Source organism: Antechinus flavipes, chromosome 1 (assembly GCF_016432865.1).
Source record: "Antechinus flavipes isolate AdamAnt ecotype Samford, QLD, Australia chromosome 1, AdamAnt_v2, whole genome shotgun sequence".
NCBI lineage: Eukaryota > Metazoa > Chordata > Mammalia > Dasyuromorphia > Dasyuridae > Antechinus > Antechinus flavipes.
The window spans coordinates 654,818,312-654,843,673 of record NC_067398.1 but is presented as its reverse complement, the minus strand read 5'-3'; the positions used below and the strand labels follow the sequence as shown (position 1 = coordinate 654,843,673).

Below are 25,362 nucleotides of genomic sequence, written 5' to 3'. Positions count from 1 at the left end.
ATAATTGCATTGAGGAAAGTATGAGCAGCTGAGTTCAGGAGAAGCTTGTTAAAGGAGAACTGGGAAGGAGAAAAGTAATTCTGTGAGGAGGAATCCAGACCTGGGGGATACCCAGTGCAATACATGGGAGACAGGAAGACTATTCAGTAGAGATATATCTTCAAAGCCAGAATTAAGACTTCTTCCTTTAACAATTTGAACAAAAATTGAAATGGATATTCCCTTGAGATTTCTAATTGCAGAAAGTGTTTAAGGAATGAAAAAGAATTTCATTATTTGTAGGGAGGATGAATTGATTTCTTGAAAAGTTAAAAAAAAAAACACCCTTTAGAACAATCGTGGTGTGTGGATTTGATTACTGAGGTAAGACACCAAATTTAAGAGTGTCAGGCTAGACATCTCAGTAGATGATCTCCCCCAAGAGATTAGGTAGGGTCCTGTATTTTTTGGCAGTCTGGTTTTCCTAAGAAGCAAGACCATGAATGGAAGGGTGGAAGGCAGCTAGATGGGATGGGAAATATGCATGTGATGGTCTTCAAGAAGCTGGTCAGCCACCACTGGGACTATCTTAGAAAGGATGCCTTCTAAATTTAAACATCCCTTTGGCGATTTTAAGTCCCCTTCCTTGCCAATGTTCCTCTTATGAACTTAATGCTCCCTGATCTAATCAGTAACAGACAAACCCAATCTGGTAGACAGCAGCTAATGGAGATATAGATTAGATCGGGGCTTGGAGGCCACAATCTGAGTTGTAGATCAGCTGTGTCAGACTTGATGACATGATCAGTGTTCCTGATTCCAAGCCCAGGGCTCAATCCATAGGCCACCTCACAGCCCTTGGAGTTGAGAAGACCTGAGTTCAAACATGGCTTGCTAGCTGTGTGATCCTAGGTAAGTCACTTAACCTGATTGTCTTAATCACTTGAAGAAGGATATGGTGAACCATTCCAGTACTTTTGCCAAGAAAACCCCATGAATTAGCATGCTGTGGTCCATGGGATCAGGAAGAGTCAGACATGACTGAGCTACTGAATGACAAAAATAAATCTATTGAGAAGAGGAGAAATCACACTAAAGCTATTCTCAGAGGAGATGCCGATAAAAAGATACTTTTTGACCTTGTGTCTAACAGTCCAACCCAAATAGTTACCTTGTGTTCTTGCCCCAGCTTGTCCAGAACACACGAAATCAATCTCTCTCTGCCTCCATGGAAAATCCCCCAGCCTTGATTCTTGCCTTAATCTCTTCCCTGCAGATATCCATCTGAGTCCTGGTCCAGAAGAGCTCCTGTAGTTTCTTAGTCTACATTATTCTAGTGCACATAGAGCTGGGGTAAAACCCAGCACAACTTGGGCTAAGAAAAGGCTTAGAGAAGAATGCACTGGATCTGGTAGAGTCCGAAGTCCTGATTCTAATCCAGCTCTACCTGGCGTGTCACTCATGTTTATTTGGCAGGGCTTCTGTTCCTATAAAAAGGAGGCATTTGAACTTGATTTCTTGCTAAGATTCTTTAAAGTCACATCATCAAACTACTGTTGGAGCAGACAGACAGGATTAATGAGGAGATTGTCCCCAGAAGATCCCTATCTCGCCTGCACTTCAGCCTGATCATAATCACAATTAAAAGCTTGGGCACAGAGGACTTTCAGGAATGGACTAAGGGATGCAATCAGTGATCGGGGACCCATGCAGCCTGTTTTTTTGGTCCTTCTCGGCATCCTAGTCCTCTCCACTCAAGTCATAAGCAATTTAAAGTGAACCTAGGGCAGGTCCTCCAAGGTTTGGGCGGACTCTCCTGGCCATGCTTTATCTTCCAAGCTCAGCTGCTCTCGGACTCAAGTTTTTTTTCACCAATTGGGAAGAGCAGTGGGATTTTTTTTTTTTTTTTTTTTTTGCATAAAAAGGCCCCTTAACTTCCGCCAGACCCAACCCTACTTTTCTTCAAGCCTGGGCTACTAACTTCCTTTCGCCCCGCCCCTCCTCCCACAGATCGCGGTAAGTACCTTGTTTTTCAACCTTTCCTCCGATTCAGAAAGTAAAACTGTTGCTTCTCTGTGCGGCTCCCCATTGGATCACTCAATCTTATGTCCCAGATTGGAGCTGACTTTCCACAGTGGGTAGGCTTTAGACAACAGATTTCTTCAAGGACACAGGTGGGCCCTACTTCCAGCACCCTTGACTCAAGATTTTTGTAGATGAATCCCACAGACCTGTGCTCTGGAAAACCAAGCCTGATCAAGGTACCACCTCCTGCTTTACCAAGATCTACTGAAAAGAGGCCATAGGTATGACTTTCCACAAATCCCGAAGACTGAGTTGGATAAGATCTTTGTGTAGAGGGCAAAGACTTGGAAATGGGGAAGGGGAGGGAACAGGCTCCCCTAAATGGGTAAGATTGCAATTTTTTTTTAAATCAGAGAAGTCCCCACACTGTATTGGAAGCGACAACTAGTCCCTTATATTGGGTGATTTTCTCCCCATCTTCCTTTGCTTCCTGTTCCCTCTCCATAGAGAAGGGGAAGGTGAGGGAAATAAACTCCGGTAGTTAGACACCTTGAGTAAACACTTCCATCTATTCCTCAAGCTAACCCCTCCATACCATCTAGTTCTCTAAGGCAATTAGGTGATGAAACAGAAGTGTTGCAGTTCTGGAAGACCCGAGTTCAAATCTTGCCTCCACACTTATTAGCTGTGTGACTCTAAGGAAGTCATTTAACCTTTCTGCTCAGTTTCTGCATCTATAAAATGGAGATAATAGCACCTACTTCCCAAGTTGTGAGGATCAAATGAAGTAATTGTAACGAGCTTAGAACAATGCCTGGTATATAGTAAGTGCCATATAAATATTAGTTATCTTTAGATATGAGCAATCGGGAATACTGGTTCTCTGGCTGTTTTCCTGTTAACTTGACTAATGAGCTAGATTGCCCCTACGTGTTAGGTTGGGCCTGACCAAGAGGGAATAATTCTAGTTAACTTCATTTTAGTTCCCAAAACGCCCAAGCCCCGGGCTTTGTTCCATAATCTCTTCAATCTTTGAGTAGGTAATCTCACTTCTTTCTGTAGGATATATTGCCCACAATCCTGTCAGTTTTGTCCGAGAAGGAGGAGAAGTCATGTTATGGCCATTATCTCTTGATGTCTCCTAAACTCAGTGCACCTTTTCCTTCAGTCTTTGGGATGTGTTAGCAGCCAATGTAAAACAAGTCCACAAAAGGCTTGATATATGTGGAGACAAGACATAATACTGGAAACGCTGGAATATCATGGGTTATGAGACCGGAATTGAAGAGATGGTAACAAGCAGATTTGGGTTTTCTATCAGTACAATTTTCCTTCTGTAGAAGATAATACAGATGAGGGAAAGGGCAGGGATAGAGAGGATTAGAATTACAGTCCAGGAGACAGAGCTATAACATTCCCAGAGTGGCCTGTCCTTTTCACTCATATCCTTGCTCAGTCATCTTTTGTGGATAAAAGGACTCTCAGACTCATAAAAGTGGAATATTGAGGGATTGGGTAGTAGGCTGGTATAAGAGTAAAGAAATGCTGACATGCTGATTTGGGAACTGGCAGGTCCTCTCCACCCCCAGCCTGGACTGCTGATCTGTCTCTGTGGGGGAAGTATGACAGCCTAAGCCCATGGAGACTCACATGATCCAAAGGGAGGTGATCCTGGGTCACTCAGTGGAGAGACTTCATCACCCTCATTATGATCAATTTACCAGCCCCAATCTAAGTCCCTCCCTGGCTCCTGCTTCCTCCCTCCCACAGAATAAAACCATAGGACCATAGAATTCCTGAAGCCATCTGCAGGTTGCCTACCCTAGGCTCAAGGGGCCGCTGATGGGACTGTCCAGAGTGAGTGAATATTTTCTCTAATCCTTTTCCACTGCCAATCAGTACTCTAACTTTCTTGTTTCCTGCTGCTATACCAGGGTTGGAACAACTAGGTAAAATTAAGCTCTCTTTTTAAAGTCAAGGATATTTCTGGTGTTCAAAGCTGGGCCAAGACAGGACTGTGGGTCAAATGTAGGGCTTCTACTATTTTCATTTTCTTTCTCCTCATGCTGGGGGTTGAACAAAGTAAGATGAAAGAAACTCTTAGGGCTAATTGGGCATCCTGGATGGACTTCAATGATATCTTCCAAGCTAACCCCCTCCCTACTGTCTTTTAATTCTAGCAACTTGAAAACTAGGTCAGCACTGGGTTCTCCCTACCCACCAGCTTTTCCAGAAGCAGGAGGAAAATGTGTACGTGATCATGTGCATGCATGTACAACATACCTGGAGAGCTCACATGATAAAATCGGAAGCTGCTTTTTTTAGTTTCCATTTTCCTGCCCTCCATAACAACTCATCTGCCATCATCTTTCTCTATCACCTTTTCTTCCTTTCACCTTTGCCTTGCTTATCTCTTAGCTAGCCCCTTTTTAGAGGCTCTCACAGTGAGTTCTTTGCCCCAGCACAGATTACATAGACATACAGATGGAGTAAGTGTTGAAAATAGATTCCGGCTAAGGCTGACACACTTAAGCTGTGCAGGAGGGTAAAAGAATCAGCCCTCTTTTAATGTCCCTTTTTTCCTTTTGAGCTCTTTGCTTCTCATCTCTGCAGATGGAGACAACGGTACTGTTAGCCCTCTTCCTGCAAGGGGCCCTGAGCCTCTCACTGTCAGACAATTCAGTCCCCACTTTGCGCTTTGTGGCTGTGGGGGACTGGGGAGGGGTTCCTAATGCCCCATTCTACACAGCCCGAGAGATGGCAAATGCAAAGGAAATTGGAAGGACTGTGGAAACCCTGGGAGCCAACTTCATCCTATCCCTTGGAGACAACTTCTACTTCACTGGAGTTCAGGACGCTGAGGATAAAAGATTCCAGGTGCTCCCTCCTCTATGATAATTTCTCAGTCCCCTGATCTGAAGGCCCCTTATTCAAAGCTTTCTCTTTTTCTAAATCCTTTACCTGAATTCCTTTATCTGCCCCCAAATTCTATTAGGGAAAGAGCAACATAAAAAGAAAAAAATTTAGAGAGTCAAAGGACTTGGGTTTGAATCTTGGCTGCAAATTATTCTCTATGACCTGAGCAAATCACTTAGCCCTTTTAGCCTATTTCCTCTGTCAACTTAAGGGGTCAGAATTTATGATCACTCACATCCCTGTTTTGTTCAAAAGTACAACTATTACCTACTTGAATAGAGGTTGACAGAATCTCAAAGACTGGAAGAGATTTACCAAGTCTTCTATTCCAATTCACTCAGCAATTCCTTCTATAATATTACTCTTAAGAAGCCTTCCAGGGGCTGCTAGATGGCTGGATAGAGCACTGGCCTTAGAGTCAGGAGGACCTAAGTTCAAATCTGGCCTCAGACATTTAACACTTACTGTGTGACCCTGAGCAAGTCACTTAACCCTAATTTCCTTGAACAACAACAACAACAACAACAAAACCCACAAACAAAAACAGAAGTCTTACATTCTGCTTAAAGACCTCAGTAATGGAAAGCCCATTCCCAGGCAGTTGGAGGGTGGAGTGATGAAGAATCCATCTAATTTTTGTGTGTTTGTTGAAGCACATTAGAAATAAAAAAGAGATGCTGCTAGAGTGTTAGAGGAGACTCCTAGCTGAGAAAATATTTATCACTCAGTTGGCTACTTTAGAGGGAGTCGAGCAATAGCATGAGAGTCTGGACACTGATTGTCCAGGAGGCAGTGACTGAATCCCAATAAGGCAGCAGTTTGTTTCTGCCGTAGGTGCATATTTCACTTTGAGATATGCTTTGGTGCTATAAGACACAAAGTGCCTTACAGATAACACTCATCCCCTGTTTATCCAGCTTATTCAATTTCCATACTCCTTTTCTCCCCACAGGAAACCTTTGAGGAAGTGTTCACAGCCCCATCCCTTCAAAACATTCCCTGGTATGTACTAGCTGGAAACCACGACCACCTGGGGAATGTTTCAGCTCAGATTGCTTATTCTAAAGTCTCCAAGCGCTGGTAAGTAGTGAGCCTCCCTAGGAATCCTATAGTTTGGGCTGGAATAAAGAAACTTTAATCTCCTTCACCTTTAGCTAATCTAAAGAGGAAGTGAATGACAACATGTAGGTTTCAGAAACATCTAGGTTCCCTTGCCCCCATTAAATGTATTAACATCATCAGTACTTAAACTTTTTCCACTCAATCCCTTTTTGCCCAAGAAATTTTTAATATCTCAGGTATGTATTTAAAATAGGTATACAAATAAAGCATTTACTGATGATAAACAATAACTTTGCAACCCCCACATTCAGTTAGAGACCCTATATTCACATCTTAAGAAACTTTGATCTACATTTCCCACTATCTTCCTCTGTTCACATACTCTCAGAGAACCACTTCTTATAAGGATTAAAGGAAAAGTTCAGGGCAATCAATCATTACATGTAAAAACATCTGACACCATCTGCAGTGTTCTTATATCTCCCCACTTCTGCAAAGAGCAGAAGAGGAGGTTCTTTGGGGCTAGAGCTAGATCATTATAATTTACCACATTTAAGTTTGATTGTTCTGTTATAGTTCCTTCCATTCATATTGTTTTGGGTACTGGCTATTTTTTGTTAGTTATATTTACCTCACTTAGTATCATTAGTTCACAGAAGTCTTTCTGTGCTTCTCTGAATTCATCAGGTTTTAATAGCACAATACTATTCCATTACATTCATATACCAGTTTCATAGGATCATGTATCTAGAGCAGGAACCTTAAATTGGTTAGTTTAGCCCCCTCATTTTACTGATGAGGAAACTGAAGCATAGAAAGTCACTTGCCCAAGGTCACACAGGAAATATATGGCAGAGCTGAGATTTGTTTAGCCACTCTCCAGTTGATTTGCATCTACTTTGTTTTCAGCTGTTAAACCAAAAAAAAAAAAATGCTGCTGTAAATATTTAGGTTATTATTAGTCAGGTTCTCTGTGACCCTATTTGGGGTTTTCTTGGCAACGTTTTGCCATTTCCTTCTCCAGTTCATTTTACGGATGAGGAAACTGAAACAAATAAGGTTAAGTGATCACAGAGCCAATGTTAGATTGGATTTGAACTCAGGAAGATGATATTTCCTGATTCCAGACCTTGGCACTCAATCTACTTCTCCATCTAGCTGCCTCATGTAGGTATATATGAGGCTTTTTTTTTTTTTTTAATCACTGATCTCTTTAGGGGTAAATGTCTAACAGAAATCTTTGGGTCTCTGAATGTTTGGCACTCTAAATAATTTCAAATTGCTTTCTAGAATGGCTGGACCACTTTATAGCTCCACTGACTCTGTATTAGTATACTTGTCTTTCTATACCCTCTCCAAAGACCCTGGCATCTTTGCCAGTTTGTCAGGTATGAGATGAAACCTCAGGGTTATTTTGATTTGCAGCTTTCTTACAGATGTTGCATAGTAGGAAGGCCTAGTTTTATATCCCACCTCTGACACATCTTGGCTATGATTTGGCAAATCGTGCAACCTTTCAGTGTTCTAGCTCATTCTCCATGATGAGAAAGGTGCTCACCTATATTAGTAAAGGGAGTTTTCTTACCTAAGAGAGTTCTCTACAGTAATGAAATTGCAGGTCTAGCCCAAAATCCATTCTCCTATTATTAGTGATTTGGAGATTTCTTTTGTTCATTTGTTAATAATTTACCACTTTTCTTTTGCGAATAGTTTGTTCATATTCTTTAACCTATGTATCCATTAGGAAATGATTTTTTATCATGTATTTTGTTGAATTATCTAGATCTTTCATATCAAACGTTTATCAAAAATATTTGATTCAAAGATATTTCTCAGTTGATTACTTCCCTTATTATCTCTTAGTTGTATTAATTCATAAGAAATTAATTTCATATGATAGAAATAATCTTTTATGTAATCACTTCTCTTTTTTGATTAAAAATTTACCTCCTATACTAATTGTGAAAAGTATATATATTCTACTTCCCTTCTAATGTTTTAATGGTATGATCCTTAATATTCAGATGCCATTTCTATGACTTCAAATTGCAAATTACAAAAGAAACCCACAAAAATCAACAGCATCTCTATGTGATATTAATAAAATGTAGAAGACAATAATAGAACACTTTAAATAGTTAAAGGAATATTCATTGTTCATAAGTGGCTTGTGCCAGTGTAATAAAAATAATATCAAAATTAGTTTACAGATTTTAGCTTTATACCCACTAATCTACCAGTATTTTACAGATTGAGGCAAAATAATGATACATGGAATATTAAGGAAAATAACAAAGAGAGATAAAAATCAAGGAGGAATAAGATTTATAGCCTTTAGTTATAATACAGCAATCATGACAAGGGTCTGGAACTGGATTAAAAAATTGAAAGAACTCTAGACAAGGAAGAATTAGAAATAATTTGTTCAATAAATGACAAAATATAAATTACTTGGGGGGAAAACTCCTGATTTGACAAAAATTTGAAAACAGTTTAGACTAACTTCATATATGATAAATTCAAAATGAACCTGTGTCTGAATAGCCATAATCACACTATTTATTTAAAAAAAAAAAAAATTAGAGGGGCAGCTGGATGGTGAAGTGCACTAGCTTTAGAGTCAGGAGGATCTGAATTCAAATCTGGCCTCAGATACTTAACATTTACTAAATTGTGTGATTCTGGGCAAGTCACTTAACCTCAATTGCCTCCCCCCCCCAAAAAAAAAAAAAAGAAAGAAAAGAAGTTGATAACATATCTTTCACGGCTGTGGGTGGAAATGAATTTTGACCAAAGCAAGAGGTAGAGACAATTCTAAATGTAAAATAATTTCAATTACATGAAATTGAAAAGCTTTTATTTAGGTTACTTTTAATTAGAACACTGGATTCTTCAATAAATCAACTTCTGATTAGCCATTGTTGCCTAAAACTGTGTCCCATAGGGTTAAACAAGAAATCCATCTTTTCTCCTTTCCCCTCATTCTTTATTGAATCATCTTCAGCTCTTGGAGCTTCTTAAAGTTTAAAACATTTAGAGGAACCCTACACTACTTAGTTTGAGGTTTACATCAGCCACTGATAAATTCTGTCCCTAACTCTCACTGAACTGGTTCCTATAGTGTGTGTGTGTGTGTGTGTGTGTGTGTGTGTGTGTGTGTGTGTCCACTACAGAGACATCTGGAGCCTCTACCTTGCTCACATTACATTGCATCATGTATTCCCAGATTGTGCTTATCTAAGAATTACTTCCTCTTTGCAGGAATTTCCCCAGCCCTTATTACCGTCTCAGATTCAAAATCCCCAAAACCAATGTAAGTGTGGCCATTTTTATGCTGGACACTGTGACGCTATGTGGGAATTCAGATGACTTCATGAACCAACAGCCTGAGAAACCCAAGGATTTGAAACTGGCACGAAGTCAGCTTTCCTGGCTAAAGAAACAGCTGACCAATGCTAAAGAGGACTACCTACTTGTAGCTGGCCACTACCCGGTGTGGTCAATAGCAGAGCACGGACCTACCCATTGCCTTGTAAAGCACTTACAGCCTCTGCTGGCCAAGCACAAGGTCACAGCTTACCTATGTGGTCATGATCACAACTTGCAGGTGAGGAGGGAAAGGGGAAAATGTGAAGCTTCGGTGAGAAGGAATCCCAGGAAAATGACTCAGCTACCTTTCGGCTTTCGGGGCAGTTAGGTGGTGCAGTGGATAGAGCACAGGCCTGAAGTCAGGAGGACCTGAGTTCAAATCTGGCCTTAGATACTTAATATTTCCTAGCTATGTGTCTTGGGCAAGTCACTTAACCCCAAATGCCTCAGCAAAAAAAAAAAAAAAAGAAAGCAAGAAAGAATCCTGGACTTGGAATCAGACTGTCTAACCTCAAATTAATATTCTACAACTTATTATCTATGTGACTACAAAGTTACTTTACTCCTTATATAAATTCACTTTTTTGAGTCTGTCCCTTCACTTGTAAAAAAGGAGACAAAATAATAAAATGCGTCCCCTACCTCATAGGATGGCTAAGATCGAAAGATATAATGAATCTAATGCACTTTGTAACCATAATTCATATCAACTATTAGAATTACCTGCAAATGGTCTTTGTGGCAAATTTGTAGAAAATGTGTATTTTCAGGCTGCCCGTCTTGTCATCTAGTCCCTATACTTCTGGTTCTCCTGCTATGGTCAGTCTTTATGTATTTGAGGAATGGAAAAGGATTTGATTCAGCCTAAACTCTAATTAGAAATGTGAATGTGATTTGGCTTTAAAAGGCCCACAACAGGGCCTCTGGATTCTGAGCAGTCCTTCTCTCTGCAGGAAAGACTAGGTGCCTAACCTAGCTACTGTCTAGACAGAAGAAATAAAAGGCTGGGTCTGGGATGGAAACTTGTTTGCCTGGCTATTCTACTAATACTTGTCTTCTTCTCCAGTATCTCAAAGACAAGGATGGCGTGGGTTACGTGTTGAGTGGAGCAGGAAACTTCATGGACCCCTCCAGGAAACATCAACGTAAAGTCCCTGATGGTTACCTGCGTTTTTACTACGGATCCCGGGACTCCCTAGGTGGCTTTGCCTATGTGGAGATTACCTCCAAGGACATGAGCATCACATATATAGAAGCTACAGGCAAATCTCTCTACAAGACAAGTCTGCCCCGTCGAACTGTGTCCTAGATCCTCTCACCTTACATTGCCCAGCACCTTTTCTCATGTTTGGAATGTCTTGGAGATAGTGGGAGTTCATTGAATCCTTCCCTATTCTCTTTTAACCTCTTCCCTCACATTTCCCTAGAAAAGCTCCTTAGGGAGTCTCTGGAAATCTAGCACTGGTAGGCTAGTCTTCCTTGGGTCTCCCTTGGAATATGCCAGAGGCTGATTCATCAATCCTGCTCCCTGGAAGGCTGTGCTGGCAGGTAGGTGGGGTTTGGCTACTACTTAGAGAAGTAGGGAAGCCCATTGGCTTTATCTAGGGTATGGGCCTAGGTTCACAAAAAACCTAAAAGAGTTTTTTGGTCCAGGAGGCCAAAGCTCAACACCAGCTGATGTGAATGTGCCAGTGTGGATGAACAAGCATTTCTAAAGAGTAGTTTTTCATTTCTATGTGATTGTTATCCCAAACCTGATCTTTGAGAGAAATTGGGATAAAGAAGAGAACTTTCTTTCCAAAGAAAGAGATTTTCTGTTGCTGCATTTCAATAAAATGATTGTTACAGAGGCTAAATGCATGTGCATCAATGAATGTCACTTTTCTTGCTCTTAAATTTTATTTCTTTCCTTACTTATTGTTGTTACTCCTCTGGCTATTCCATGATGTTACATCGCCAGGATCAAACCCTCCTGCAGAGAGAAAGGTTCCCAGCCTGTTTCTCTGAGTCAGTCCTGAGCCTAAAGAATATCTCCATCTTTAAGAGGAAGAACTAAGTGATTTCACTCTAGTGGCCTAATATGAAACACAAATAAATTACAGAATATCATAAGAATATTCAATGAAGTGACACTAAGGTACTAACCCTTCAACTGACATTTTAATTACTAGATGACAGATAATATTTTAGTACAGCAGCTATATGGATTAAAAAAATTAAAAATAAATGAATCAACTGAATACAGTACAAAATGTTCACCAATAATTTATATGACACTTTAACATTTGCAAAGAACTTTACAAATATCTCCTTTTATCCTGAGAACAATTCTGTGAAGTAGGTACAGTTATTATCTCCATTTATAAGTGAGGAAATAGTCTAAAAAAGTTTAAGTAACTTTCCCAGGATCATATAGCTGGTTAGTGGCTAAAGCAACATTAGAACTCAGGCCTTCCTGCCTCTAAGTCTACCCAACATTGAACCACCAGGACACCTACTATTTGACAAAAAACTAATGGGAAAATTAGAGAACAATTTCAGAAAAATCAGCCTTAAGTCAGCATCTTATAACATATATCATAATGAGTTCCAAATCGAAATATGATCTATGCAGAAAAGATAGATGAAATAAATTAAAGGAAAATGCAAGGAAATAACTTCACAACAATAGATGAGGGAAGAATTCTTGATCAAAGGAGAATCACGAGATTTACCCCAAAATAAATAGTTAAACTGGGAGGAGGGGAGGAAACTTTGTAGTAAATTTATCTGATATTATATCCAAGATAAATATAGTACTGATTCAAATATATAAGAATAGGAGTCATTCCTCAATAGGATATAGAGTTTCCTAAAGAAGACATCCAAGCAACCAACAACTATATTTAGGAATGTTTATAGCAACTCTTTGTTATAGCAAAGAACTGGAAATAATACAGCTACAGAAAATTTAGATACAGAAAAAAAAAAGTTGGTGCTATCATATTATATATGTGCATAAATTTTTAAAAATCAAGCTATCTATATCAGTCATTGTTTCATATACAATTCCCTTTTCCTGATCTTTGTATATTGAAATTTCTATGCTGATAATTTCTAGTTCAAAATACAAAACAAAAAGTGATTTTTGAATGTATACATTATATGTGCACATATATATATGAATGTGTATAAAAATCAAAGATTTGCATTCTTTCCTCCAATTTCTCCCTTTCCTTCTTCAACAAGCCTTATCAATTGGTTGTGGTCAACTAGAAAGCAATGAAGATTTTCCCATAGCTGGAATGCACTCCCTCCTCTGAATTTCTAGCTTTCTTCCCAGATCAACTCATGTGTCACTTCCTATGGGAACCCTTTCTTGATTTCCTTCAATTGTTAGTACTTTTTTCATCTTGAAATTGTGTTATGTGTTTACACACTATCTCTAAAGGAATGTATGATTCTTGAAGGCAAGAATCTTTTCTTCATATTTGTAGGACCTAGCATGTAGCATTGTTGAACTTAGAAGATATAAGGTTCTGATTATATCTGCTTCTTTCACTATTCATGTGTTTCTGAACAAAGCTAAAAAAAATTATGAAACTATGCTGACAAGGGCCTCTATAAATATTTATTTAATTCTCAACCAAGCCCTCACTGTAACAACTGTAACATCTCATTGATAGCAAAGCAATATCTCATTTTCTTCTCATGATAACTCTGGAAGATAGGTGCTATTATTATCTCCATTTAACAGATGAGGAAAAGAGTTAAAAAAAGAATTTTTACCAGAATCAGTTGAAGCAGAGTTTGAACTCAGGTCTGATTGACTCCAAGTTAAAGAGTTCTAAACATTGGCCTATCAAGATGCCAAATGATCCTAGTTCTTCCTAATTGATTCTTTGTCACACCCACCATTGTCACTATTTAAGCCTCTTTCAACCCAAGCCTCACATTTTTTGCCCTTTCAGCTGTGAAACTTGTCTCATATTTCACCAACACACACAGACACACAAAATTGAGGGGGCAGAATTATAATGGCAGAGTGAGAGGAAGCCTTGGAGTCTAGCTCTTCCTCCATATCTCCTCAACAAAAATCTAGACTCTAGACTTTAGGGGCCCTCAAACTTTTTAAATAGGGGGCCAGTTCACTGTCCCTCAGACTGTTGGAGGGCCGAACTATAGTAAAAACAAAAACTTTGTTTTGTGGGCCTTTAAATAAAGAAACTTCATAGCCCTGGGTGAGGGGGATAATCGTACTTAGCTGCCACATCTGGCCTGCGGGCTGTAGTTTGAGGACCCCTTATCTAGAGAATGAGCCATACTATTCTGATTGGGAAAGCCAAAAAGTCACATTAAGTTATTTTCCATCCCAGAGTTTAGAAGACAGAGTTTTCAGACACAGGAGAAAGGGACTAAGGAGAATCATTCCAGTACTTAGGGACTAAAACTAAGACAGGAAGGAGATCCCTGACCAAGTGCTGAGTGAAGAAATGAGTTACCTACCACCCAATGCTGGAGGATAGAAGCAGTTTTGAGCATCAGTCCCAGCTATGTACTGAATACTGAACAAGTTTCAAGAAACAAGTGTCAGCTGTGTGGCTCTCAACCTAGGAGCAGAGCACAGCATTCTGGACCAAAGGGTCCAGAGGAGGAGGCTGCAGATCACTTGACTTGAACTTGCAGAGCTTCTCAATGGGCCAACATTCACTAGGTCAAGAAGTAATCTATTGAAACTCCTAACCAGAAACAAAATAACAGAACCAAACCTGGAACAGGAACTTGCAGAACTCAGACTGTAGTGTTCTCTTTTTTTCTAAAATATAATGGTTCTCTGGGAGCAGGTTTCTCTGGCGGCTTCTGGAAGCAGCCTTAGTTTCAGTTCAGATCAATAATCACCCTAAATGCAGCCAGGAGTTAAAACCCAGATCCTTTATTGTTTCCTTCAAAATAGCCTGGTTAGTTTTCTTAGAAGCCTATCTCTCTCCTTGGTTTCAAGAGCTCTTGAAGCTTATCCTTTGCCTCTGCCAGCTTCAGCCTCCAGCTCTCTCTAAATCTAAAGCCTCCAGACAGCAGAAAGGTAGAAGTTGGAATGAATCTTGACTCCTCCTCCCAGAGTGGAATTGTGGGTTAGACTTGTGAATCTTCTCGACTTGTAAATCTCTTGAAGTCTCCTCCTCTTCCTGGAGGCTTCTAGCTTATATAAGCTCTCTAAAGGTGTGAACTCTAATGTGTAAACTCTCCTTAAAAGTGTGAGCTCTAATGTGTAAACTCTCTCAAGGTGTAAACTTAAGTACATAAGCATTGTTTCTATTAATTCCAGTGAGCTAATACTTTGTAAGGATTCTAATATCAGACCAAGAGGGTAGTAAAAAGATCTCAACTCAGATCACACAACTATGAGGGCACTAAAACTTAAAGGCTCTCAGACAGCTCTGTGAAAGCAGAAGAAAAATGAAAGAGATCAGAAACTCAAACCAGACATCCCCCATCCCCATCCCCATCTTCCTAGAAGTGTGCAGAACCTGGCACTAATATAAAGTCAAAAAGTAGGCCCCCCCAAACAAAAAACAAAAACAAAAACCCAAACCAAATGAGCAAACAAAAAAAAAAAAGTTATCATGGCAACAGAGAAGTTCAAAACACAAACAGAAGAAGAAAATGACTCAAAAAATCTACAAGGAAAGCCGCAAAGATAAATATAATTTGGACACAAGTCCAACAAGAATTCCTATAAGAGTTAAGACCTAAAGGAGCTAAAACAAATGATCTTAAAAACCAAATGAGGGCAGATGAAGAAAAAATAGGAAAAGAGACAAGAGTTAGAGAAGAAAGATGAGAAGAAAACAGTATGGAAGAAGAGATACAAAAACTATAATGAAAATAACTCTTTGAATTTAGAATCAGTTCCATGAGACATCAAGAAATAATAACGAAAAGTCAAAAGATTGGGAAAATATTTAATATGAAAAAACTGACTTGGAAAACAAATTTAGAAGAAATATGAATCACTGGACCATGAACAAAAAAGAGCCTAGATAGCATATTTCAAGAAATTATGAAGAAAACCATCCAAATGTATTAGAACCAGAGGGTAAAGTAGACACGAAAAGAATTCACTGGTTACTTCCTGAAACACCAAAATGAAAATTTGCAGCAAGATGATTGTCAAACTTCTTGCCATCTGAGGGAGAGGGTAGAGGGAGGGAGGGGAAAAATCAGAACAGAAGTGACTGCAAGGGATAATGCTGTAAAAAAAATTACCCTGGCATGGGTTCTGTCAATAAAAAGTTATTAAAAAAAAAAAAAAGATGATAGTCAAAATCCAGAGTTCCCAGGCCAAGGAAAAAATACTCCAAGAAGCCAGAAAAAAAGTATTCAAATACTGAGGAGCCACTATCAGAAGCACACAAGATTTAGCAATCATTACTATAAATGAGCTGGAGAAGGAAATGGCAAGCCACTCGAGTTTCTTTGCCAAGAAAACTCAAATGGGGTCATGGAAAAGTTGGACACAACTGAAAAATGACTGAACATACATGAACATGTACCTCTAGCACAGTGCCTGGCAACAGCAAGCATTTAAATGCTTGTTCACTGATAGTAACTAAGGTTTTGATTGGCAACTATCGAAGATTGGGGAGGGGATGAAAAATTGGGAAAGATCTTTGCAAAGGATAGTTTTTGTGTTGAGCTTTGAAGAAAAATAGAGATTCCAAGAGGCAGAAATGAGGAGAAAGCACATTTCAAGCATAGAAGGCAGCCTATACAAAGGTGCTGAGGCTAGAGATGAGGAACAAAGGATACATAAATATTCAGGTTGAGTCTTTAAAAGGTAGAGTTAAGAGTTTGTATTTGATCCTGGAGGTAAGAAGCTTCTAAGTGGCCAAAGGGAACAGGACATGGGCTATATACAGCAGAAGCAGTGGACCTGAAGTAAGAAAACCTGGTTCTAAGCCTTTACTAGCTATCTGATTCCGGCTACTCCATCTCAGCTTCAAGTCCCCATCTATAAAATGGGAATACTATTTAAATCAAAGGACTGTCTGGGCAAGGGCTCGACAAATCTTTAAGGACGATTTGCTTTAAGTTCTGTGATTTCATTTAAATGATTCCTTCTACTAAATCATAATCTCTGCACCTTTCCTTTGGCTAGAAAAATCTATCTACGTGTGGCAATCCGCCATCCACAGGGTGAGTTTACACTTAACTAAGCTGGTCCCCTCCTGACGGCTGGTGGAGATGGGGATGAAGTGGAGCAAGGACCTGACGTAGGCCCTTCTCTTCGGATGGCGCCACCCTCAGCTCTCAGAAGCTATGCCAGGGGAGGGCTTCCTGCACCATGAGCCAACCAGGGACAGGGACACTCACGGGAGGATGGGGGTCAGGGGGAAGGGGGTAGATTTTCTTTTTCCAATCTCATCTCCTGGAGGGCTGCAAGGGGATTTTTTTTTTTTCAGGGAGGGATAAAGTGTTCAGGAGCTGTAACTACACTGAGGGACTCTAGAAACGCCTAAATATTGATTTTCCTAGTTCAGAAGTGAGCTCCGGCCTGGAAAGGCTCCTCTAGGCCGGACCCTGGGAATACAAGGACAGACGAGGGGAAAAGATCCCTCCCTGGCCCTGCAAAGGCCGGCTGAGTAACGGGCTGGAGGATTCCCACCGGCTACCCCAGCCTGTACTGAGGGGGGGCGGGGCGGCGTGTGGGAGACTAAAAGGCCTACTGGCCCCCATAGTCCTTTTCTAGCAGCTGCGGCTCGGCTCCCCAACCCTGAGCCTTGTGGACATAGGGCGCCAGAGCCCTGCCGGCACAAGCCAAACATTCCGGGTTCCCTCTCCCTCCCTCCCAGACTTCTAACCAGTCAACGGCCCCTCCCCCCGCCAGAGCGGGAAAAGAAACTTCCGGCGCGCAGAACGGAAGCGTAAACTGTGACAGTTGAGGCCCGATAGAGAGAAGGGGGCCTGTTGCGCAGGCGCTTTTCTTCCTCCCTCACGCAAGGTGTGAATCTTTACCGTGTGGACTTATGGGTATCTCCTTTGCGCACGCGCTAGTGGGCGGGCCTACGAGTTTGAAAGATCCTATTGGCGGCACAGGAAACAGGGGGTGGTGCCTGGCTTAACTTTCATCTCATATATACCTATCTTTCTTTCCTCTGCTTTTTGTAGCGCCCCGCATTTGATGTGTGAGTTCTAACTTCTCCGGGGCAGCCAAAAGGGAAAGATTTTCGCTTCCGCTTTGCAGTCGGAAGTTTGCTGTCCGTCAGGTCGACGCGGCAGTGATCGAGCTTGGCCGAGAGCTCGGTGAAGCGTTGCTGCCGGAGCGAAGCTCGGCCCAGCTGAACTCTGTTCCTTTCTCCGGTCCTTGGGCTTGACAGGTGAGTAGCCGTGAGGCAGGGACTTCTGGGGGAAAGAAGGGGCCGAGGCGGCCACAGCCGGCGGGGACGAGGAGAGGCGCGGTCTGGAGGACTAAAGGGGCCTTCCTCTGGTCCAGAGACGAGGCAGTTGTGGGTCGTGTTGGGGCCTGACTCCCTCCCGGAGTAGGACCCCCCAAGTCACCCGGCAGGGCCGCCCCAGCGACTTGCTCCGCGGTGCCAGAGCCTCAGCGGAGTGGCGGAGACATTGGGACTTAGTTGTAAATACCTTGGTGGGTGGGAACTTCTTAGAGCGGTCCTCGGGCTGACGTACTAGGAGGGAGAATCGAGTCTGGCCACGTGGACCTGCTTCCTTAGCAACCGTGCTTGCATTACCCAGTTAGACCGGATCCGGGCTGGAAAGGACCTTAGATCATCTGGGTCACCTCAGTTGTTTCTCGGATGGGGAAACAAACCTAAAGAAAGAATGATTTGGCTTTATACCTAGTAAGTAATAGGTGGGAATTCAGATTTTCTGACCCCCCCCAGAGCAGTTTTTGTTTTTCTTATTGGAAAAGACTCAATCTGTTCTTTGCTTCTTAATAAACCTTTCAATCAAAGATAGGACCCACTAAGGGCCTCTCTCTGTGTATGTATATAACAATAAATGTTAACTGAGTAGGCCTAGGGCAGCCTGTGCACTGAGCCTAGACTAAAGCCCTGGAACAAGATGTGAGACCAAGGGCCAGATACGAGTTTTCAAAAATTCTGAAGTTTGGGAGAGCAATATGAGGAGTCTGTATTGGAAGGAGGGACTTAAAAACAGGGAACAAGACAGATGATTTTTTTTTTTTTTCTGATTCAGAAAAATCCTCAAATAGACTGGAAGTGAACTAATTCGTCTCCTGTATTAAGTGATTTTTATGTCATCTTTTGTTCCCCTTCTCATAAATAAGGGGAAAGTCTATAGCTAATTGGGCACCCAAGGCAAACTTCACCTGCCCCTCAAGATAATCTCAACACATCATCTTTAGATTCTAGTTCTCTATATGACATCAAGATGACAAAATGGATAGAGAGCTGGGCCTGAAGACTATAGGATTTTACAAGTCTGGGAATCCTAGAAGAATATAGAAAGATTTTATAAGTTTTCTGCAATTAGAATGGTTTGGTACAGGCAGGGAGGTAGCCTAAAGAGACTTCCAGACCTTGAAAATTGTGTAGTCATGGGATTTAAAATGGTAAGTGACCTTAAAGGGTATCAAATCCACTTGGATCATTTTACTGAACAGGTGACTTGTTCAAGGTCAGAGAAGCTAGTTAGTGGCAGGTCTGGAGTTCTAATCAAGGCCTTCTAACTTTAAATTAGGTCTTCCAGTAATGCCTTAATGTATGGATGATCAGTTTTGACATCTATATGGCTAATATAATTTTCATATACCACAATTTATTCAGCCATTCTCCAATTGATGGGCATCCACTCAGTTTCCAGTTTCTGGCCACTACAAAGAGACCTGCCACAAACATTTGTACACATACAGGTCTCTTTCCCTTCTTTAAGATTTCTTTGGGAGTTAATATAATTTTCAACCAAAAAAAGAAATAGATTTTTAGAAGCTGCAAAATTTCTCTTTATCAGAGCACCTTGCATTTGACCATTATGTTATCCTCATTGGTTTTCTTGCCCTGGAGACCAGCCTGTGAAATTTGAACTCACTTGGATTCCCTCAGGCTCCTGAGGACTTGATACCTTTTCACTCAAGAGTTTATAAACCCCTACCATTTACACAGGTAGTATGCTAGGTTATAGGAATATAAGACAAAAATTAAAATTTGTACCCTCAAGGATCTTATTTTGTGAAGTGGGATGGAAAACAGCATATGTATGCATACTAGAAGTTGATTCTTAAGTGATTTGTTATTTTCCCCACCATGTGGCTTTGAACTTCAAATAATTGAGGGCTCTTTTTGGCCATTTCCCTCCAAGGATTCTATGTAGCCTTTTCTATCCTTCCCCCAGTAACAACAGGAATATATATATATTTTCCCTTTAGGCCTGCCATTCCAAGAAGATGGGCCGAAGAAAATCAAAGAGAAAGCCTCCTCCGAAGAAGAAAATGACTGGCACATTGGAAACCCAGTTCACTTGTCCTTTCTGCAACCACGAGAAGTCTTGTGATGTAAAGATGTGAGTAAGGGGCTAGTGGTCACGGTCATGGAGGTCAACCATGAAGGAAAGGTGGAGGTAATGAGCTTTAGGCTTAGGTGAATTACTTTCTAGGCAAAGACAAAGAGGTTCATAATAGCTCAGTTCCAAGGAATTTTATTGTTAGTGCCCAGAAGGAGTTTCTGGCTAAGTTCTGTTGGGGATCTTAGATCCAGCTGATAATGCAGTCAATAACAGTAGATTCCTATTCATGCCCAGTCACTGGACATGTTTTATCTTTTTAACCTCAGGAAGAAAACTCTAACCAATGACCTAATAACTGCTTTAAAAAAAAAAAAAAAAAAAAAAAGGTGGTGGTGGTGGTGGTAGAAGGGATAGTCTCCCAAGAAAGGCATCCACCTCTCCTGGAGTTAGGATTATCCTGGGGCTTGTCATTGCCAGTGACCTCACTGGTTGAATTATTGGAGCTGGATCCTACTGGATCCCAGACATGGTGTAGTGGTCTGTTTGCTGGAACAGTCCTATAAATACCTGGCATACAAGTGACATTGTGTCCTACTTCAGGCAGAGGATCAGCAATTGTTTCATTGCCCATCTTTAGCCTTCCTTCATCCTTGTCACCTGGTCTAGCAATTTAGGACTCAGATTTAATTTCTTCCTAGAGGCCAAACTTGGTTCTCCTCATTCGAAGGATTAGCCAGCCAAGCAGTGTGCTCAGTATTAGGGATACAAAGACTGCCTTCAGACACCTTCCATTTTATCAGGAGGGACACATATACATTTGTGGCTATATATAAATAGATAATACATGATTTGAAGAATGGTAGTTATCTCTGCTGTTGCCTCTTTGCTTATCAGTATTTCTTTATTTCAGGGATCGAGCACGAAACACTGGTGTTATATCCTGCACAGTCTGCTTGGAAGAATTTCAGACACCTATTACATGTATCCTTTTTGAGTTTGTTTTCTGAAATGATTCTCTTTCCCTAATTCCTTAATTGGCAGCCCCTTGGAGCAGTGGGCAATAGGATATGATGTGTAGCAGAAGAGAACAAGAGAGGAGGTTTTGATCGATGGGAAGTGGTTAGTATACACTCATTCAGGCTTTCTACCCCTACTCATTCATTGCCCAAATTCCTGTATGCTAGAGACCTCTGAATCTTATTAGAAAAGATTGGGGGGAGGTTTGAGTTCTTGCAGGGACCTTAAACTGTGAGATAAGAACCACCCATTTGTGGGCTTCACACAAGAAATAGGTGCCCTTTAAGCCAGTGGATATTCCCAGCACATGCACACTAATGCTGCCCTTCAAGTTTGTGGCCTCCTTGACTTTGGACTCCACAGATCTGTCAGAACCCGTGGATGTATACAGTGACTGGATAGATGCCTGTGAAGCAGCCAATCAGTAGTGGCTTTGAGGACCTGGCCTGCTTGCTGCCAAGGGTGGGCATCCCATTGGGCCCTGAGTAGCTGGAAGACTTTCCTGAGACCACAAAGGAAGTGACTCCTAAACTTCAATTGTCCCCTCCCTAACCTGGGGCCCACCCCCATCCACCCCCATTCCTTCTCTCCAGAACAGTGGAAGAAGAATGGCTCCCTCTGTAGCTCTAGCCTGAGCTAGGCCTATACTATTCCTGAAGTTCTTGGACTGGCATCTCTGCATTTGTTTGTAGGTGGGAGGGGCAGTGGTGGAAGGCACCAACCAAGCTAGGCAGCTGCCATGGGTCTCTGAAGGCTCGGGGGAGAGTCCTCTGTCCCCCAGCCCTCTTGAGACCAGACTTGGCCCTCCCCCCAGGGGAGGTGCAGATACTGTGGCCTTACATCAGTCAGATGTGGCTGAGTTGTCTCAGAACTCCACCAGTACCTGGCTTCCCAGTGAGCAAACAGCCAGGTCTGGGGGAAGAGAAGAACACCGGAGTGGCTCCTGCCACTGGGACTTAGCACTTGATTGGTTTTATCCTCTATCATTTTAACTGTAATCTTTCCTCCCCTTTCAGAAGTGACTTGATTTCAGGCTGTCTAAAAGTCCCTCCTGTCAGTTACTACAAATAATACTGATCTAGCTGAGAAAGACGGGGGTTTGGTGGGTTGATGGGGTAGGCAGGTGGAGGGAAAGGAACTGTTAGTGTCCCTTTAATAAACTATTCTCTAAGGGATTTGTCTTATTTGTGATTATTGGCCTTTAACCAGCATGTCTGGCAAGAGAACTTTCAGGCAGCACAAGCCCAAAGCTAGACACTTGGGCTAGATAGTTGGGAAGGAAGGGAGAGCTTCACAGAGCTCTCAGTAAGATTTTTGGCCCAAGAAAGAAGTGCTGAGGGGCTTTTGCTCCCTAAACTCTGGTTTCTTATGCAGTACATCAAGTGCCAGCTGTTGTCACATATACAAGTCTTTGCTTATTTGTTATAATCCCCAACTGCCTTCTTGCATGCCTTTAGAGACTGGACTGGGCCTGGCTTAGAGCCTGAGCCAGGCCAGGGTCAATGGACAGCAAGCCAACACTGACCAGGTCAGGCTTCTGGTAGCTACCAAGTTAAGTTAAAGAGTCCTTTAAAAGATAAACTGTCTGTGGGACAGCTAGCCAACAAACAGAATGTAACCTTAGCTAGAGGGGATCTCAGTATGGCCCTCATTACCTGAGCCCATTTTTGAATACCATCAATTCCTCACTGGAAAACTTCTCATGTGACTCAGCATCCAGGAGTAGGAATGGTACAAAAAGCATCATTTGAAATGACCTTCCAGATGCCTTATTGGATCCCAGGGAGAATGAGGAGGGGACTGGGATGACTGTTGGCTCTTTCCTGTATTCTATTTCATTCTTTGAGGAAAGGAGGCAGGCAGGCATCTGCCCCTTCCCCCTCCCAATCTGTCTTCAGCTCTGAGATTTCAGTGCTAATATGGTGCTGTTTTCCTAAGGAGCCTTGAATCCTTGGTACGACTTTCCCTATTGGCCTGGGGCAGGACAGGCTCCAGGGACCCTTGGCAGGGACCAAGACAAGAAACAGTAAGAGCCAAGACTTCTTGGAATCCAGTTTATTAGGTGGGAGTAGAGGCGGAGGCCGGATGCATATCATCCCCTTAACTACTCCCTTTCTTCCACCATACTTCTTCCCTTTCCCTCTCCTGTATCATTCTCTCCCTCAAACCCTAAGAACTGGTGTAATGTACCCTAGACAGTCTGAGGGGCAAGTAAAAACTGAATGTGAGGCCACGGACCTATTGAAAAATACTCTTGGGTTGGTAGAGGATACTCTAGACTTTGCCCTAATGTGGGAAGTATTTGCTTTTGAGTCACTGTCCAGCATGTCCCCTTCTTAATCATCCTTACTTGTCTGGCCAGAGGTCCTCTCTGTACAAAGAAACCCAGACCTTTCTATTTGACCCTGGCCTGGCCTGAGCCTTCCCCTCAGAGGACAACTTAGTTTTTGTTTTGTATTAATTAGTATCCTCAGAACTTGAACACAATCCTGGCATATAGTAGTAAATACTTAATAAATGTTGCCTCCAAGGTGGTTATGAGACTAAGTTGAAATATTTGTAATATTTTTAAAGTACTTGATACATATTACATAGTAAGCACTTAATCCTTCCTTCTTTCCTCCTTTTATCCCTTCCTCCTTTCCTTTCTTCCTTAATTGCTTCTTGGTTTTTGGGGCCCCCTAGAAATAAGGCAGATTCCTGTGGCCAAGGGAATAAAACACAAGAGCAAGAACAAATCTCCCTTTTTAACGGGTAGGAACTCAAGATCTGGCGAAGTGAGATGACTTATTCAGTCAGTGATGAGATCGGAATTCAAACCCAGACCTTCCAACTTCAACTCCGGCACTCCCTCCCCACCCTCAGCTCCCCCATCAAAAACACACACTAGTGGCCACTGCAGCTGGAGGCAGAGGGAGGGGAGGAGACACAATTCCGGCTTCCGGGATGCTGGAGCCAGAAACGAGCAGGCTTTGGGAGCTAAGAGTGGTTTTTGTAGATTTTTATTGTGCTCCAGTGAAATGTTAAAAAAGAAAGTGCTCACTTAACAAACGCCTTCAGGAATGCCAGTCAATGCAAAAATGCAAAACCGAGTGTGTCCGCTTGGCCTTTTGTCATGCAGTTGGTGCTCACTGCGCTGGGGTTGGGAAGGGAAGAGTCCGAGACAAATTGGCTTTGGGGTCAGGGCTGTCAGGATGGGACAAGAACGGGGCTCCTCAGGGCAAGGGAGACAGAGCAATTTCATCTTCACTCAGTAGTTTGGGTTTCTTGAGGCTTTTCTGTTGGGGGTATTGTCCAGCCTTATTGTATCTGGTGTATTTGAGGTTTCACCTCCATCCCTAGGAAGAGACCTTACTCCTACGCTGACCTCTGGGGAAAATGGGGGCCTTAGCCCTTGAGCAGGAGGCAGGGTGGAAAGCAGACCCAAGAATGCAGCAGGCTCAGGGTGAGGTTTTGGGGCAGGGTCTAGGGAAGGGGAAGGAGGAAAGAGCCTCCTTCCTTCTCTCTCCTCTCCCCCTTCTCCCGGCTCCCGCAGCTCGCTCCCCCAACCCTGAAGTCCCCAGACCCCTGAGGCATGGTGGTAAGGCAGGCTGGGCCCGGCCATTCTGCAGGCCCCTAGAGCAGCTGCTGACTCCCTGGGGGGGGCTTGCCCCCTACGCAGAGTTGTAGTAGTTGTGTGAGTGATGATTGTGAGTGGGCTCTTCCAGCTCCGGGTACTCGGGGGTCAGGCAGTATTTGGGGTCGTAGACCTGGCGGGGCAGGCCGTACACCGTCATGCCGCGCTGGGACGCCCCCTTGTTGCTGCCCATCTGCAGACTGACGTTGAGTGTGTCACAGTGCTCCATGCCCAGCGTGGGCTCAAAGATCTGCCGCTTGGTCCCGGGGGCCGTCATGCCCGCCTGCAGGGGGAGGAGCAGAATGGCCGCTTTAGCTCGCGCCCTGCCCGCGGGGCCGGCCGGGAGCACCGGGAGCCCGCCAGGGAGTGCTCAGCCGGGCTTGGGATGGGCTGCCCAAAGCCGGGCCGGCGCTCCCCGCCCCCCGCCGCGCCCATTACCTGGCTGGCCCCCTTGTTGGTGCCCATCTGCAGACTGATGGTGGCCTGGTCCAAGGGCTGGTCGGTGCCCAGCTTGGGGTCATAGAGGTGGCGGCGGGTGCCGTACGCTGTCATCCCTTGCTGGCTGGCAAACTTGTTGGTGCCCATCTAGGGAGAAACCCACCCGGGAGCCTTAGGGCGGCGGGGACTAGCCGGCACCCTCCCAAGGCCCGTCAGCGAGCAACCGGCCGGGTCCTCCTCCGCCCCGGGAGCCCGACCCACCTGCAGCCCTATGATGTTCCGCCCCTCCTTCAGCTTCTCCGGCTGAAACTTCCTCTCCTGCTTCTCAGCGTACTTCACTCCCACGTTCACCTTGTTCCCTTTGGTCTTGGCCTGCGGAGACCCAGGCATGGAGACCCCGCCCCGCCTCCCCTCCCCCACAGAAGCCCCCCCGCCCCGCCCCCTCCCGCGCCCCACTCACCACGCTGGCCAGGGCAATG

At 43.0% G+C, this 25,362-nt stretch overlaps 3 protein-coding genes across 8 annotated transcripts in view; 2 read left to right on the top strand and 1 right to left on the bottom strand.

Annotated features, from left to right (window-relative positions):
* The first annotated feature begins 1,907 nt into the window (after positions 1-1,907).
* On the top strand, positions 1,908-11,207 carry ACP5 (acid phosphatase 5, tartrate resistant). 5 transcript variants are annotated; one of them, XM_051971602.1, is made up of 6 exons: positions 2,058-2,285; positions 3,067-3,296; positions 4,618-4,881; positions 5,873-6,000; positions 9,244-9,589; positions 10,418-11,207. In XM_051971602.1, the coding sequence occupies exons 2-6, from the start codon at positions 3,267-3,269 to the stop codon at positions 10,658-10,660; spliced, it is 1,011 nt and encodes a 336-aa protein (XP_051827562.1). In that variant the 5' UTR covers positions 2,058-2,285; positions 3,067-3,266; the 3' UTR covers positions 10,661-11,207. The 5 variants fall into 5 exon arrangements, with proteins under 5 accessions (XP_051827565.1, XP_051827562.1, XP_051827564.1 ...); XM_051971605.1 differs by lacking the exons at positions 2,058-2,285; positions 3,067-3,296 and adding an exon at positions 1,908-1,995; XM_051971604.1 differs by lacking the exon at positions 3,067-3,296.
* A 6,243-nt stretch (positions 11,208-17,450) lies between these two features.
* ELOF1 (elongation factor 1) lies at positions 17,451-22,004 on the top strand. 2 transcript variants are annotated; one of them, XM_051971599.1, is made up of 4 exons: positions 17,451-17,705; positions 19,736-19,869; positions 20,723-20,793; positions 21,193-22,004. In XM_051971599.1, exons 2-4 carry the CDS (start codon positions 19,754-19,756, stop codon positions 21,255-21,257), a joined length of 252 nt encoding a protein of 83 aa, XP_051827559.1. In that variant the 5' UTR covers positions 17,451-17,705; positions 19,736-19,753; the 3' UTR covers positions 21,258-22,004. The 2 variants fall into 2 exon arrangements, with proteins under 2 accessions (XP_051827559.1, XP_051827560.1); XM_051971600.1 differs by lacking the exon at positions 17,451-17,705 and adding an exon at positions 18,076-18,188.
* Positions 22,005-23,815: 1,811 nt separating this feature from the next.
* Positions 23,816-25,362, bottom strand: part of CNN1 (calponin 1) — a 6,732-nt gene continuing 5,185 nt past the window's right edge. The window contains exons 4-7 of the mRNA XM_051971598.1: positions 25,344-25,362; positions 25,145-25,255; positions 24,884-25,030; positions 23,816-24,728 (exon numbers count right to left, since the gene is read on the bottom strand). The exon at positions 25,344-25,362 is cut by the window's right edge and continues 119 nt beyond it. Of these exons, the coding sequence (XP_051827558.1) occupies positions 24,483-24,728; positions 24,884-25,030; positions 25,145-25,255; positions 25,344-25,362 (523 nt within the window). The 3' untranslated portion in view covers positions 23,816-24,482. The remainder of the gene's footprint in view (positions 24,729-24,883; positions 25,031-25,144; positions 25,256-25,343) is intronic.